Source organism: Odontesthes bonariensis, chromosome 4 (assembly GCF_027942865.1).
Source record: "Odontesthes bonariensis isolate fOdoBon6 chromosome 4, fOdoBon6.hap1, whole genome shotgun sequence".
Classification (NCBI taxonomy): domain Eukaryota; kingdom Metazoa; phylum Chordata; class Actinopteri; order Atheriniformes; family Atherinopsidae; genus Odontesthes; species Odontesthes bonariensis.
In genome coordinates this window covers 3,077,630-3,091,797 of record NC_134509.1, presented here as the reverse complement: position 1 = coordinate 3,091,797, position 14,168 = coordinate 3,077,630, and the positions used below count along the sequence as shown (strand labels likewise).

General features: G+C 39.8%; 1 protein-coding gene across 1 annotated transcript; it reads right to left on the bottom strand.

The window, feature by feature from the left end:
* Positions 1 to 2,719: 2,719 nt before the first annotated feature.
* On the bottom strand, positions 2,720 to 12,337 carry LOC142379187 (GRB2-related adapter protein-like). Its single transcript, XM_075464320.1, has 5 exons — positions 12,149 to 12,337; positions 11,960 to 12,057; positions 10,387 to 10,506; positions 4,111 to 4,411; positions 2,720 to 3,164 (listed from the first exon to the last, which is right to left on the bottom strand). Exons 1-5 carry the CDS (start codon positions 12,224 to 12,226, stop codon positions 2,985 to 2,987), a joined length of 777 nt encoding a protein of 258 aa, XP_075320435.1. The 5' UTR covers positions 12,227 to 12,337; the 3' UTR covers positions 2,720 to 2,984.
* Between the last annotated feature and the right edge of the window lie 1,831 nt (positions 12,338 to 14,168).

The window sequence follows — 14,168 nt, the reverse complement described above, 5'->3', positions numbered from 1 at the left end:
AAACAAAGATGGCTGCAGTTACCTAAACAGCTTCTGCGTGTATCAGCAGGTTTAGAGTTATGTGGTAAAAATGTTCAGAGATGTTTTAAAGCCCCGATCTTCACAGGCTGGCAGATGAAAGGTTGTGATCGAAAAGTGGTATTTTATAGACATCAAATACTTCTCAAGACTTTTTACTCCCGTCATAAATGTTTTCTAAAGTTCTAAAGTGGATCTTGTGGATTGTTGCATGCTGACATACACTGGAAAAAATCTAAATCTTACCAAGTATATTTTTCTCATTGAGTATCTCATTACACTTAATATAAGACACAACTGCCTAACAAGCACCATTTCAGCCAGATATAGGGACTTGTTTGAAGACAATACATCTGGAATATCTTGTTAAATGAAAAAGTCTTGAAAACAAATTGTTTTGAACCGGATTTCACATGAAACATGCTTTTTTTTTCATTTGAAGAGGTTTTTAAGCTATTTTCAAGATCACTTTTAACTCAAAAGTCCTAAATATCACTTCTTATTTCAAGAAATCTGGACAAGCCGATTTTCACTAGATCCATTGGCAGATTTTTTTTTGCTTATTTCAAGCAAAAACGTCTTTTATTTGTTGTTTTTCTTACTTATTTTTGGAGGGGCATTTTTTCCAGTGTAAATATGCAGTTCATTCCTGACACCAGACAATGTTCAATCTAAAGGTTAGAAATATGTAGTGAGGTCGTATAGTAAAGATGTTTCTGTGGTGTACGATGTGTGTGACTTTTGTTTCCAGACTCAGTGTTTAGTGTTTGATGTCGCTTGTTCACATTTATGAATATTTATGTACAAGCAGGGTTTTAGTTTTTTTTGCTCTAAATCCCTTTTCTAATCATATTTAGCTCGTTTAGAGATATAAATTAGAATTAACAAATTTTCCTGGTTTTAAATTATTACAGGAACCCAAACTCATGACTCCCATTAATTGGATCTGTTTTTATTTGAAGTATATTTAAATATACCCCACATTATTCTTACATATTTAACAGAGATAACAATTACCTTCAAGCTCTTTTTGCTTAAACATCCGTATAGGACAATAAACTGTTTTAATGTCCTTGTCGTGTCATTAATTCCTTGAGATCATATATATATATATGTGTGTGTGTGTATATTTGTTTTCTGTGAAAATTAATGGTAAAACAAAGCAAACATAAGGTTTTACATCACTTTTACCTGGTGTTTTACACTCATGCTGTTCAGAAAGGCTCACAGAAGAGGTTGTAAAGGTTCACCAGGGCTTCAAGAGTCTCCTTCATTTTCATATATGAACACAGAGCCCGAGGTGTTCTGCAGCCATTCTAGATCTTTGAACTGGTTATCGAGCAGCAGTTCGATATCTAAGAGTATTTACATGTAAAATATAACAAACCTCAAATCTGTCATTTTCATCTAAAATCTTAATTGATTTAAAACATTACAGGCTCCACGCACTTATTTTGCATTAAGGGTTTAAAACATGGACCCAACAGGTATCTTATACCACAATAAGTATAACTGGGAGTTTAACATTCAGAGTTTTATCGTGACAATGTGAAAATCAGTGGGAACAGGTCTGATGGAGTCATGAATCCTTCCCCGGAGCTTCCCGGGCGTCAACATTACTGAAGCAGCGTGGGATCATCTTGACCAAGAACGGAACAAAAGATGAGGTAACATCCAAAGAAGAGCTTTGGGACGTCCTTCAAGAAGCCTGGAGAACTATTCCTGAAGACTCCTTAAAGAAAGGACAGAAAAAGCTTCTGCCTCAGATATACAAAATATAACATCACACACTTTATACAAACTATGGCTGCACAATATATTGAAATTTTCCCTTCACTATGAGCAATGAATACGTTAATGTGCAATAATGAAGCCCTAGTTATATATATATATACATGCATACATATACGTATACATGTGTGTATATAAATATATATATATCAGGGCTGGGCAACGATTAAAATGTTTAATCTAATTAATCACATGATTTCCCTGATTAATCACGATTAATCGCATTTGTACGCAGAATCCAAAAATGAATCCAAAAGTAGTGTATAGCCTTTAGCATTTAGCTTTATTTTAAATGTGTTGCCATATGAATGAAAGTGCCATAACATTTGTTGTGCAAACACACTTTTAACATCAGCATCTTTCTGTAGTTTTTATGTAGAAGCCTCGCTCCACTGTCTGTTTCCTTGAATGACTTGCTGCTATCAGTTGTGTGTTTTGCCTTTAAGTGATATTTTAGACTGGAACTACTACGCTGAGAAGACAATTCAACTTGGCAGAGTTTACAGATGACTTTGGTTCTGTCGACTCCGCCGTCTGGAAGAACTTTAACATGAAAATGGCCGAGTAAAAGTTCCGTACCCTTCTCCATGTTTGGTGGATCCGCCGATTACTTTCTTTTCCTGTTCCACAGCAGACAGCAGCAGACTTTTACAGAATAAAAGCCTGTGAGCAGCAGACTTTTACAAAATAAAAGCCTGTGAGCAACAGACTTTTACAAAATAAAAGCCTGTGAGCAACAGACTTTTACAAAATAAAAGCCTGTGAGCAACAGACTTTTACAATAATAAAATAAATAATAAAACCTGCGTTAATGCACGATAAAATATTTATCGGCGTTAAATAATAACGAGTTAACGCGATAATAACGAGTTAACTCGCCCAGCCCTAGTTTTTAATGCTTCTTCCACTCCCTGCTGCAATGCTTTTATTTTATGTGAAGCACTTTGAACTGTTTTGTACATGAAATGTGCTATACAAATAAATTTGATTTGATTTGATCATAAACATGCAAAAGCGTCATTAAAAGCTAGTATTTTCTGGCCTAACAAGCTAATTGGAAAAAGGACTTTAATCAAAAAAAGGACAAACACCATCAGAAAGACTTTTGTTCTCTTTTTGACCATCATTTGAGCATGAAAGTCCCTGGATGAGTAAAGTGAAGGCCTGATAAGGTGTTAATGGTACAGTGGTTGGACATAATCTGCTGGGAAGATGCCGACTCGGCCTCGACAGCGTCCGCGCCAGGTCAGGGAGCTCGAGCAGTCCAGCAGCTCGATGATGTCACCACGCCAGAAGTGGAGGCGGGCGGTTTGAGGGGGGGTGTAGTCGCAGAGGGCATGAGCCAGGCGAGGTTTCTACGCACAGACGTCAGACACTTAGATGCATCCAACAGAAATGCACTGGGAAAAATCAAAGTCTTACCAAGTATATTTGTCTCATTTCTCGTCCAAATATCTCATTACACTTAATATAAGACACAACTGCCTAACAAGTACCATTTCAGCCAGATATACACTGGAAAAAATGCCCCTCCAAAAATAAGTAAGAAAAACAACAAATAAAAGACGTTTTTGCTTGAAATAAGCAAAAAAATCTGCCAGTGGAACTAGTGAAAATCAGCTTGTCCAGATTTCTTGAAATAAGATGTGATATTTAGGACTTTTGAGATAAAAGTGATCTTGAAATTAGCTTAAAAACCTCTTCAAATGAAAAAAAAAAGCTTGTTTCATATGATATGTGACTCAAAAATATTTTTTTTCAAGACTTTTTCATTTAACAAGATATTCCAGATGTATTGTCTTCAAACAAGTCCCTATATCTGGCTGAAATGGTGCTTGTTAGGGAGTTGTGTCTTATATTAAGTGTAACGAGATATTTGGACAAGAAATGAGACAAATATACTTGGTAAGACTTTGATTTTTTCCAGATATAGGGACACTACCATTTCAGCCAGATATAGGGACTTATTTGAAGACAATACATCTTGAATATCTTGTTAAATGAAAAAGTCTTGAAAAAAAATAGTTTTGAGTCACATATCATATGAAACAAGCTTTTTTTTTTCATTTGAAGAGGTTTTTAAGCTAATTTCAAGATCACTTTTATCTCAAAAGTCCTAAATATCACATCTTATTTCAAGAAATCTGGACAAGCCGATTTTCACTAGTTCCATTGGCAGATTTTTTTGCTTATTTCAAGCAAAAACGTCTTTTATTTGTTTTGGGGTTTTTCTTACTTATTTTTGGAGAGGCATTTTATTCCAGTGTGCAAACTGTTCACACAGAGAAAGGATGTTCATACCTCCAAAACTGGTTTCAGCAGCCGTGGGGCAGGATCTCGCTCTGCGTGGGAATGGAGGCGCGCCGGGGGCGCCGGCTCCTGAGAGCTGCTTTTATAAGGGCTGGGGTAGGGGTTCCGTCCGGGATCTGACTGCAGATGAAGGGACGACGGAGGATCTCTGAGGCAGACCGCCTTCTCCACGGCGATGCTGTGAGCTCTGTAGAAATCCACCAAGCGGTTCAAGGAGCCAAACGACTTGTCCCAGATGGAGTACTGACCGCCCCCCTCCAGAACTCTGAAGTGCTCCACCCTGTCGCCGTAGCTGCAGAATGAGAAAGAACAAAGTGGAGAAAAGAATGGCCGGTATGTGCGCTCCGGCACATGCTTCTTCTTCTTCTTCTTCTTCATTCCTCTGTTTCTTTGTATTCAGGAATCCTCAAAGTCATGCTGCGCATAACTCTGTCAGCGTGGGAAACGAGGCACAAATAATCAGGAGGCAGAGATGGGACCAAGTCACACAAGTCTCAAGTAAGTCTCAAGTCTTAGCTTTCAAGGGTCAAGTAAGTACCAAGTCTTAGCTTTCAAGTCTCAAGTAAGTCCCAAGTCTTAGCTTTCAAGTCTCAAGTAAGTCCCAAGTCTTAGCTTTCAAGTCTCAAGTAAGTCCCAAGTCTTAGCTTTCAAGTCTCAAGTCAAGTACCGAGTCTTTAACTTCCAAGTCCGAGTCGAGTCTCAAGTCTTATATTTTATGTCAAGTCAAGTCACAAGTCATCAAAACAGCGACTCGAGTCGACTTGAGTCCAAGTCACAGTGACTTGAGTCCCCATCTCTGTCAGGAGGGGTTTCTGATCTGAACGGACCAAATTTCATGCCAATCCATCCCATAGCTGCTGAAGAATTCCACTCGTAAAAACTGGAGCTGCAGTTCTGGAACCACAGGCGATGAAAGACTTTCACAGTGAGAAAGTGAAACAGTCCAAACCCAGAAGGACAAAGTTAAGCCTTTACATTTAAGAACATCCAGAGACGGTTGGTGAACATCCTTACAGAAGCCTGGGGAACTTTTCCTGAAGACCTCTTAAAGAACTTACAAGAATGTTTGTCAGAGAGGCTCATATCAAATATTGACTTCTTTGATACATTAGGAATGATGGGTGGCTAAAGATTTTTGCACAGTAGCCTATACTACAAAATGTATGTAACTATAGTGCAGCTTCAGATAAACAAACTATAACCTCACACACTTTGTACAAAGGGCTGCACAACATAAAGAAAATGGTCCTTATTGCTATATCTACATGTGTGATATTGCAGAATACTGCTCTGCCTGCTGCAGTAGCTGTGGACATATTGTTTCTTTCTTTGTTTTCTCCTTCAGATTTTCTTCTGTATAAACACAGATTTTTTTACGCTGGTTTGACTTTCTTTGCTGCTGGAATGATTCAGCTGTGACTTTTTAACATTTGTCATGATGATGGGTAACCATGCCATCATAAAGCTGTTTGCATTTTGTAGCTCCGAAGCCCAAAATAATCCTTAAAATCAAGACGAGTTGAACCATTCGCTGACAAATTGTGTGCATTTTAACGAGGGCCGGGCGAGTTAACTCGTTATTATCGCGTTAACTCGTTAATTATTTAACGCCGATAGATATTTTATCGCGCATTAACGCAGGTTTTATTTTTTATTTCATTTTGTAAAAGTCTTTTGCTCACAGGCTTTTATTTTGTAAAAGTCTGTTGCTCACAGGCTTTTATTTTGTAAAAGTCTGTTGCCCACAGGCTTTTATTTTGTAAAAGTCTCCTGCTCACAGGCTTTTATTTTGTAAAAGTCTGTTGCTGTCTGCTGTGGAACAGGAAAAGAAAGTAATCGGCGGATCCACCAAACATGGAGAAGGGTACGGAACTTTTACTCGGCCATTTTCATGTTAAAGTTCTTCCAGACGGCGGAGTCGACAGAACCAAAGTCATCTGTAAACTCTGCCAAGTTGAATTGTCTTCTCAGCGTAGTAGTTCCAGTCTAAAATATCACTTAAAGGCAAAACACACAACTGATAGCAGCAAGTCATTCAAGGAAACAGACAGTGGAGCGAGGCTTCTACATAAAAACTACAGAAAGATGCTGATGTTAAAAGTGTGTTTGCACAACAAATGTTATGGCACTTTCATTCATATGGCAGCACATTTAAAATAAAACTAAATGCTAAAGGCTATACACTACTTTTGGATTCATTTTTGGATTTTGCGTACAAATGTGATTAATCGTGATTAATCAGGGAAATCATGTGATTAATTAGATTAAACATTTTAATCATTGCCCAGCCCTAATTTTAACACAATTTGTCTTTCTTTTAACTCATCTTTCTTTCTTTTTCTTCAAGACGAGTTGAAGGGGACACGTCGAGGACGAAAAGCAGAAAAGTCCAAACCATTCGCTGAAAAATTGTGTGCATTTTAACACAATTTGTCTTTCTTTTAACTGAGACCTCGCTGCGGCAACAAATTCCAATCCCCAACGTCTCATCACCGGTTTTCAGACGACATAGGAGGACAGAGACTGCAGATTGGGTGGAAAAGGTGAAGGTGGAGGGATGGCAGTGCTTGTTAAAGTGATAGTTCGGAGTAGATTCACCCTGGGGTCATTTGAACCGTGACATCCAGCCAAGTAGCCCACCCGCAGTTTTTCCGATCTTGGCTGAACATCAGCTGAGTTACTGAGTTATCCCGAATAGCTTAGTACAAGCGCTAACGGACCCTGGCAGTATCTCCAAAATTACCACACTAAAATCACATGCCATGACACCAAACTTCTACAGGAGTACAAATATGGTCTGTACTCAACAAACGATGCATTTGGAAGTTTGTACATAGTCCAGGAGTTTATTATTATCAGCACAAGCCTGATAGCTTCTCTGCAGCTAAAGCTGCGTAGACAACAAAGCAAGGCTGCTCAATTTCTCCATTGATAAAATAAATTCACAACTCTTCAACATAAAAATTCATGTAGAATATAGCATATACTTTGTTGTCTACAGTAGTAGATCAACCCTCATCTTACTTTGAAGCTCCCAGATCAAGGAAGTGACGTCGACGCAGCTTTAGCTGCAGAGAAGCTATCAGGCTTGTGCTGATAATAATAAACTCCTGGACTATGTACAAACTTCCAAATGCATCGTTTTGTGAGTACAGACCATATTTGTACTACTGTAGAAGTTTGGTGTCATGGCATGTGATTTTAGTGTGGTAATTTTGGAGATACTGCCAGGGTCCGTTAGCGCTTGTACTAAGCTATTCGGGATAACTCAGTAACTCAGCTGATGTTCAGCCTAGATCGGAAAAACTGCGGGTGGGCTACTTGGCTGGATGTCACGGTTCAAATGACCCCAGGGTGAATCTACTCCGGAGTATCACTTTAACAACAGATGGTAGACGGTGTTTTCTTTGCACCCAGATGTTGAACTCAGCTTCCATCCACACTCTCTGCTGAGCGAGGTCACCTGTGCTACCTGCCAACATTGAATGAGATATAATCAGCTCAGTTGGCGCCAGCCTACAAACACAACACCCCCAATGTATTCAAGACTTTCCTCTCACTGAGCCACACCTTTGTCAGCAAACTTCCTCGTAAATTTTTTGGTTTTGTTTTAAGGTTTGGTGTTTCATTCCTTCGACAAGGTGTCCTAATGTGTGTGTTCTGCAGCAGCCACACTTTATCTAAACAACAAGTGCGCTTTATTTTGTGGCACGCAGTTTAATACGCGTCTATAGAGCTGAGACAGGAAGCAGACACCCTTTCCACTTTTCAGACCAGGCTTAAAACTTTCCTTTCTGATAAAGCTTATAGTTAGGGAAGGCTCAGGTGATCCTGAAACATCCCATAGTTAAGCTGCTATAGGCCCAGACTGCTGGGGGCCTCATCTGTCACACCTTTCCTCACTTTACTCTCTTTTTCCCCCGTTTAATTTCTCAAATGATATTATGTACATGTGACATTATTGTGGTCATTCACTCGTGTTTCCCTGTTCCAACAGATATCCTTTGAATGGTGTTACAGTGTTTGTTGTCCCCTCTTTTCTGTCCTCTCAAACCCCAGCACTGGAAAAAACCAAAGTCTTACCAAGTATATTTGTCTCATTTCTAGTCCAAATATCTCATTACACTTAATATAAGACACAACTGCCTAACAAGCACCATTTCAGCCAGATATAGGGACTTGTTTGAAGACAATACATCTGGAATATCTTGTTAAATGAAAAAGTCTTGAAAACAAATTGTTTTGAGTCACATATCATATGAAACAAGCTTTTTTTTACATTTGAAGAGGATTTTAAGCTAATTTCAAGATCACTTTTATCTCAAAAGTCCTAAATATCACATCTTATTTCAAGAAATCTGGACAAGCCGATTTTCACTAGTTCCATTGGCAGATTTTTTTGCTTATTTCAAGCAAAAACGTCTTTTATTTGTTGTTATTTTACTTATTTTTGGGGGGGCATTTTTTCCAGTGAGCTGGTGGAGGCGGATGGGCACCCTTCCTGGTTCTGGTTCTGCCAGAGGTTTCTTCCTGGTTCTGGTTCTGATGGCCACCCTTCCTGGTTCTGGTTCTGCCAGAGGTTTCTTCCTGGTTCTGGTTCTGATGGCCACTCTTCCTGGTTCTGGTTCTGATGGCCACTCTTCCTGGTTCTGGTTCTGATGGCCACTCTTCCTGGTTCTGGTTCTGATGGCCACCCTTCCTGGTTCTGGTTCTGCCAGAGGTTTCTTCCTGGTTCTGGTTCTGATGGCCACCCTTCCTGGTTCTGGTTCTGCCAGAGGTTTCTTCCTGGTTCTGGTTCTGATGGCCACCCTTCCTGGTTCTGGTTCTGCCAGAGGTTTCTTCCTGGTTCTGGTTCTGATGGCCACCCTTCCTGGTTCTGGTTCTGCCAGAGGTTTCTTCCTGGTTCTGGTTCTGATGGCCACCCTTCCTGAGTCTGGTTCTGCCAGAGGTTTCTCCCTGTTCAAAGGGAGTCGTTTCTCTCCACAGTCGCCTCAGGCACGCTCAGGACGGGAGATTGGACTGAAGACACGTTTCGGTGCAATCTGTTGGTTTCCTTAGCTGGGAAACTGTTTTTGAATTGGCTCTATATGAATGAATTGGATTATTTTGTAAATAATTATGATTACAATGAATTGAATTCCAATTGGCTTGAATTGAACTTTATTATTTAAGTGCCTTGAGATGAAATTTGTTGTATTTGGCGCTATATAAATAAAAATGAATTGAACTGAATTAATCTCTCAAAGACAGTGAGTAAGATCATGGCGTGCAGTGTGTTTTAGAAACTAATGAATGAGTCATTTTTACAGGCGTGTGACTTACTCCTGTGGAGCATCCGCGCCCTCTGCTGATCACTTTCTGTACGACACCGTCTGGAATAAAGTACACTCCTTACTCCTCAGCTCTTGTGGTCAGACAGATGTTACGCCTCAAAGATGAACACGTGTGCGGTGTGCAGATGCATGTTTGTGCCGTAAGTCGGTTGCATAACGTACCTGTGTGTGTGTATAAATAAAGAGCGGCTGGTGTGACGCAATGCCCCGATTATTGAACACATTTAATTTACCCTCAGTGATTAAATGTGTCCCACGTCACTTTGACTGACCCAAATAGCACTTCTCTCCCACACACACACACACACACACACACACACACACACACACACACACACACACACACACACACTCTCTCTCTCTGTGCTCTCTAGGATATTTTTAGTGCAACCAATTCTCATAGAGCGTATTAAAATGGTCTGACTTTTCCTCTCTGCCGGCCCCCCGACACACACACTCAAGCACACGTGGATAACCAGTGCATAACAAACATCTGAGTGAATGTACAACGAAATGAGGCGATATTGTGTTTCATTGTGCTGCTTAAACTGTACAGCTTCTTTTTTTATTTTTTTATTTTATTACATTTTTGTAATTATTTAGTCATTTATTATTATTATTATTATTAGTTAGTAGTAGTATTTTTATTATATTTTTTTATTGTTGTATTATTATTTTTGTTGTTAAAATACAATCATTGTAAATATTAATAATTTTTTTGAGCTACTTGACTAATTTGAATTTCCCCCATTGGGTGATGAATAAAGTATTTTTCTATTCTAAAATTTCATCCAAGTGTTTGACAACAAAAAAAAGAAAAAGAAAAAGAATGCTATCTTGAGATTTAAACAGAGTTTAAATGCTTAATTCACCCTGGACGAATTAAGCATTTAATTCTGAGGTGTGTGTGGATAAGTGTGGTGCGTTCACTGACCTAACAGAGAGGGAGAACTCTCCTGGGGCCGACTCACTCTCCCTCACCAGGAACACTCCGGAGTCCTGCCGGCGGAGACGCTGCTCGGCCTCCAGTCTCGACACGTCTCTTGCAAACCACCTACGACAAAAAAAAAAGAACTTATCTCCTGCTCCTGAGCTAATACAGCTGTGCTTGAATTAAACATCAACTCTGTTATGTAAATCGTTGTTGCCCAACAGAGAGGCATAAAGAGAAAAGAACACTTAAAGGGATAGTTTGCCTCTTTTGACATGAAGCTGTGTAACATCCCATATCAGCAACATCATTTCTGAACATCTTCTTACCCCCTGCTGCGTCCTGTGAGCCGAGTTCCAGCCTCGTTTTGGTGTTGATGAAGGTAGTCCGGCTATTTGGCTGGGGTTTAAAAAATAAAGCGTTTTGCTTCTCAGAACAATATGTGTTCAACAGAGTAATACATTTGCATCACAAAATGGTTCTCCAGGAAAAAGTAAGACCGGCAGGTAAAGGAAAGGAAAGGAAAGGAAAGGAAAGGAAAGGAAAGGAAAGGAAAGGAAAGGAAAGGAAAGGAAAGGAATAGAAGGAAAGGAAAGGAAAGAGAAGGAAAGGATAGGAAAGAAAAGAAATAGAAAGAAAGGAAAGAGAAGGAAAGGGTAGGAAAGGAAAGAAGAATAGGAAAGGAAAGAAAAGAAATAGAAGGAAAGGAAACAAAAGGAAAGGAAAGGAAAGAAATAGAAAGAAAGGAAAGGAAAGAGAAGGAAAGGATAGGAAAGGAAAGAAGAATAGGAAAGAAAAGAAATAGAAAGAAAGGAAAGGAAAGAGAAGGAAAGGGTAGGAAAGGAAAGAAGAATAGGAAAGGAAAGAAAAGAAATAGAAGGAAAGGAAACAAAAGGAAAGGAAAGAAAAGAAATAGAAGGGAAATAGGAAACGAAACAAAAGGAAAGGAAAGGAAAGGACAGAAGAATAGGAAAGGAAAGGAAAGAAAAGAAATAGAAGGAAAAAAAGAAACAAAAGGAAAGGAAAGACGCCTGCCGACAGCCGCGCCTGTTACGGTGTTTGCTGCTCGGTCTGCACAGCAGGCAGTGATACGAAGGGAAAGAAAATAGTGCCAAGAGATTGTGAGGTCTGACTTTTTCCTGGAGAACCATTTTGTGATGCAAATGTATTACTCTGTTGAACGCATATTGTTCTGAGAAGCAAAACGCTTTATTTTTTAAACCCCAGCCAACTAGCCGGACTACCTTCATCAACACCAAAACGAGGCTGGAACTCTGCTCACAGGACGCAGCAGGGGGTAAGAAGATGTTCATAAATGATGTTGCTGATATGGGATGTTACACAGCTTCATGTCAAAAGAGGCGAACTGTCCCTTTAATATCTTGTGAAATACCAAATACTTCCAGCTCTTATGGCTTATCAAATTTCTAGGAATTGCGCAATCTGACTGGGATAAAAAATTCAAAGCCACTGACTTCGGAAACAAATGAGCAGATATCAAATCTATGAAAAGTGCCAGAGGCTGAACCAGTTTGTTATTCTTCCAGAATAATAAGTGCACGAGTCGTGTCTTTACGGATGAGGGAGGAGGGAAATGTAGTTCTCGGGCACGAAGCCACGCTTGCCCTGGACCTCTGCTGTGAACCAGCATGAATCATCCTCCATTTCTGTCACCTGGAACACACACGCACACGCACGATTACTCTACGCAAACACGCAGGGAAACCACTTTCAATGCCTCATTATCCGACGGGTTCCCGCTTACCTTGATAACGTCTCCTTTCTGAAAACTGATCTCGTCTGCTTCCGATGCCACGAAAGAGAAAAGGGCCACGGCCTCCATGCTGCCCGGAGAGAGCCGAGAGCCTCAACAGCAGTTTGACTTCATGCAGAACGAGAGAGAGAGTCCAGCTGAGCGCGTGGAGCAGGGCAGAGGGAGGACGGGGGAGATAATCAGTGTGTGAGAGGACGGGGGGAGATAATCAGTGTGTGAGAGGACGGGGGGAGATAATCAGTGTGTGAGAGGACGGGGGGAGATAATCAGTGTGTGAGAGGACGGGGGGAGATAATCAGTGTGTGAGGCAGAGGTGTGACCAGAATGGCATGTGTGGGGGGGCAGTTAGCTCATCTGGGGGGGCAGAAAACAATACCTGAAAAAATGGTGGAAAACCACTACTACAACTTCAAGCATCATAATAATAATAATAGTAATAATAATAATCATAATAATAGTAATAATAATAATAACAGTAATAATAATAATAATAACAATAATAATAATAATAGTAGTAGTAGTAATAATAATAATAATAATAGTAGTAATAATAATAATAATAATAATAGTAATATAATAATAATAGTAGTAATAGTAATAATAATAGTAATAGTAGTCATAATAATAATAATGATAATAATAGTAATAATTCAGTTCGGTAATGAAAATATGGTCACACTAGCATAAATCATGACCGTCAATTTTAATTTTTAATTTTAATTAACATGCTCCACGTTCTCCATTGAGGGTTTAAATTCAAGTAGATACTTTGGGGCGAGACATCCAGCCAACTCCAGCTTTTTATTACCTTCATTAAGTCTACATTTCAGATCATTACATACAACAAAAACATCCGAAAATGTTTTTGTTGTATAACAAAAACACGATAACAAAAAATTAAATAAAGCTATAAACTTTGCAGATGTATGCTTTTTTAAAACACAAACAGAGATAATAAATTGTGGCCTTTTTTCTGGCCAGTTTTCTTTAACTCTTTCGGTGCCACTGACGTCTATAGACGTCAATTTAAAAAAAAACGTTCACTGCCAAAGACGTCTGTAGACGTCAATTGCGTTTTTTAACGGAGCGGGCTGGGGGACAATCTAGTGGAGTTCGTCACTAAATCTTAGGCTTGTAAACACTAAACAGAGAATATACTGGCAAAATTACCCGCTAGGTGGCAGCAGTGCCACTATGCACAAAAAAAGAGCTTGTTTTCTCCATTTTTTGAGTCAAACAGCTGATTTTGGTGAAACCAACCTATGTTCTACTGTCTATTACTAAAGGACTGAAAATGGTAGAAACAAACTTTTTTTCCCTGATGAAAGAAGAGAGTCTACTCTTTCTTTGGTAATTTCGGTGTGTACATAGTCATAAGACACACTTTTCTGTGGGTCTTGGAAAATCAGTCAAAATACTGAAAAACACTTGGCAGTATGGGTGGCTCTGCACTGAAAATGGCTGGCAGCCAATGAGTTAAAGGCCGGGCATTTTTCAGGGGGGCAGTGCCCCTCCCGTAGCCACGCCCCTGGTGTGAGATAATCGGTGTGTGTGCTGACATGCTGCTGCTTAATGAGGAGAGTGTTCACTGCATGTGTCCCTCTGTCGGTCCATGTGACTGAGTTGGTGCGCGGACACGTGGAGGCGCCGGCTGCCCTCTCACTCTTCATCATCGCCGTCTGCACGTTCCAAACTCTTAATGAAGCACCTCCACCGCGGGAGGAAAAGGAACCGAAAATAGACCGGCGGCACGAGCCCTTATTATAACAAGAGAAGACAGGAGTTAAGTGCTAAAGGCTGATTTACATTTTTAAAGAGTGAGATTTTTTAACCCTCCTGTTGTCCTGCGGGTCAAAGTGAGCCACCACCATGTTTAGCTGCAGAAAAAATACCTTAAACTATCCTTTTCCAACTTGAAATGTTATGACTTTACCTAAAGGGCCCCCATCATTAGAAAAAGTCACACTTTATTTTTGTTTATGTTTCCATGTGGGCTGTACACCACTAGGGT

What these genes read in the sequence shown, in the direction of transcription:
- LOC142379187 (XM_075464320.1), bottom strand. Translation starts at nt 12,226, where the DNA reads ATGGAGGCCGTGGCCCTTTTCTCTTTCGTGGCATCGGAAGCAGACGAG. An exon ending in AGAAAGGAGACGTTATCAAG is followed by an intron (nt 12,058 to 12,148) that starts GTAAGCGGGAAC and finishes TGTGTGTTCCAG; the next exon opens with GTGACAGAAATGGAGGATGA. An exon ending in GAGTTCTCCCTCTCTGTTAG is followed by an intron (nt 4,412 to 10,386) that starts GTCAGTGAACGC and finishes CTCATTCTGCAG; the next exon opens with CTACGGCGACAGGGTGGAGC.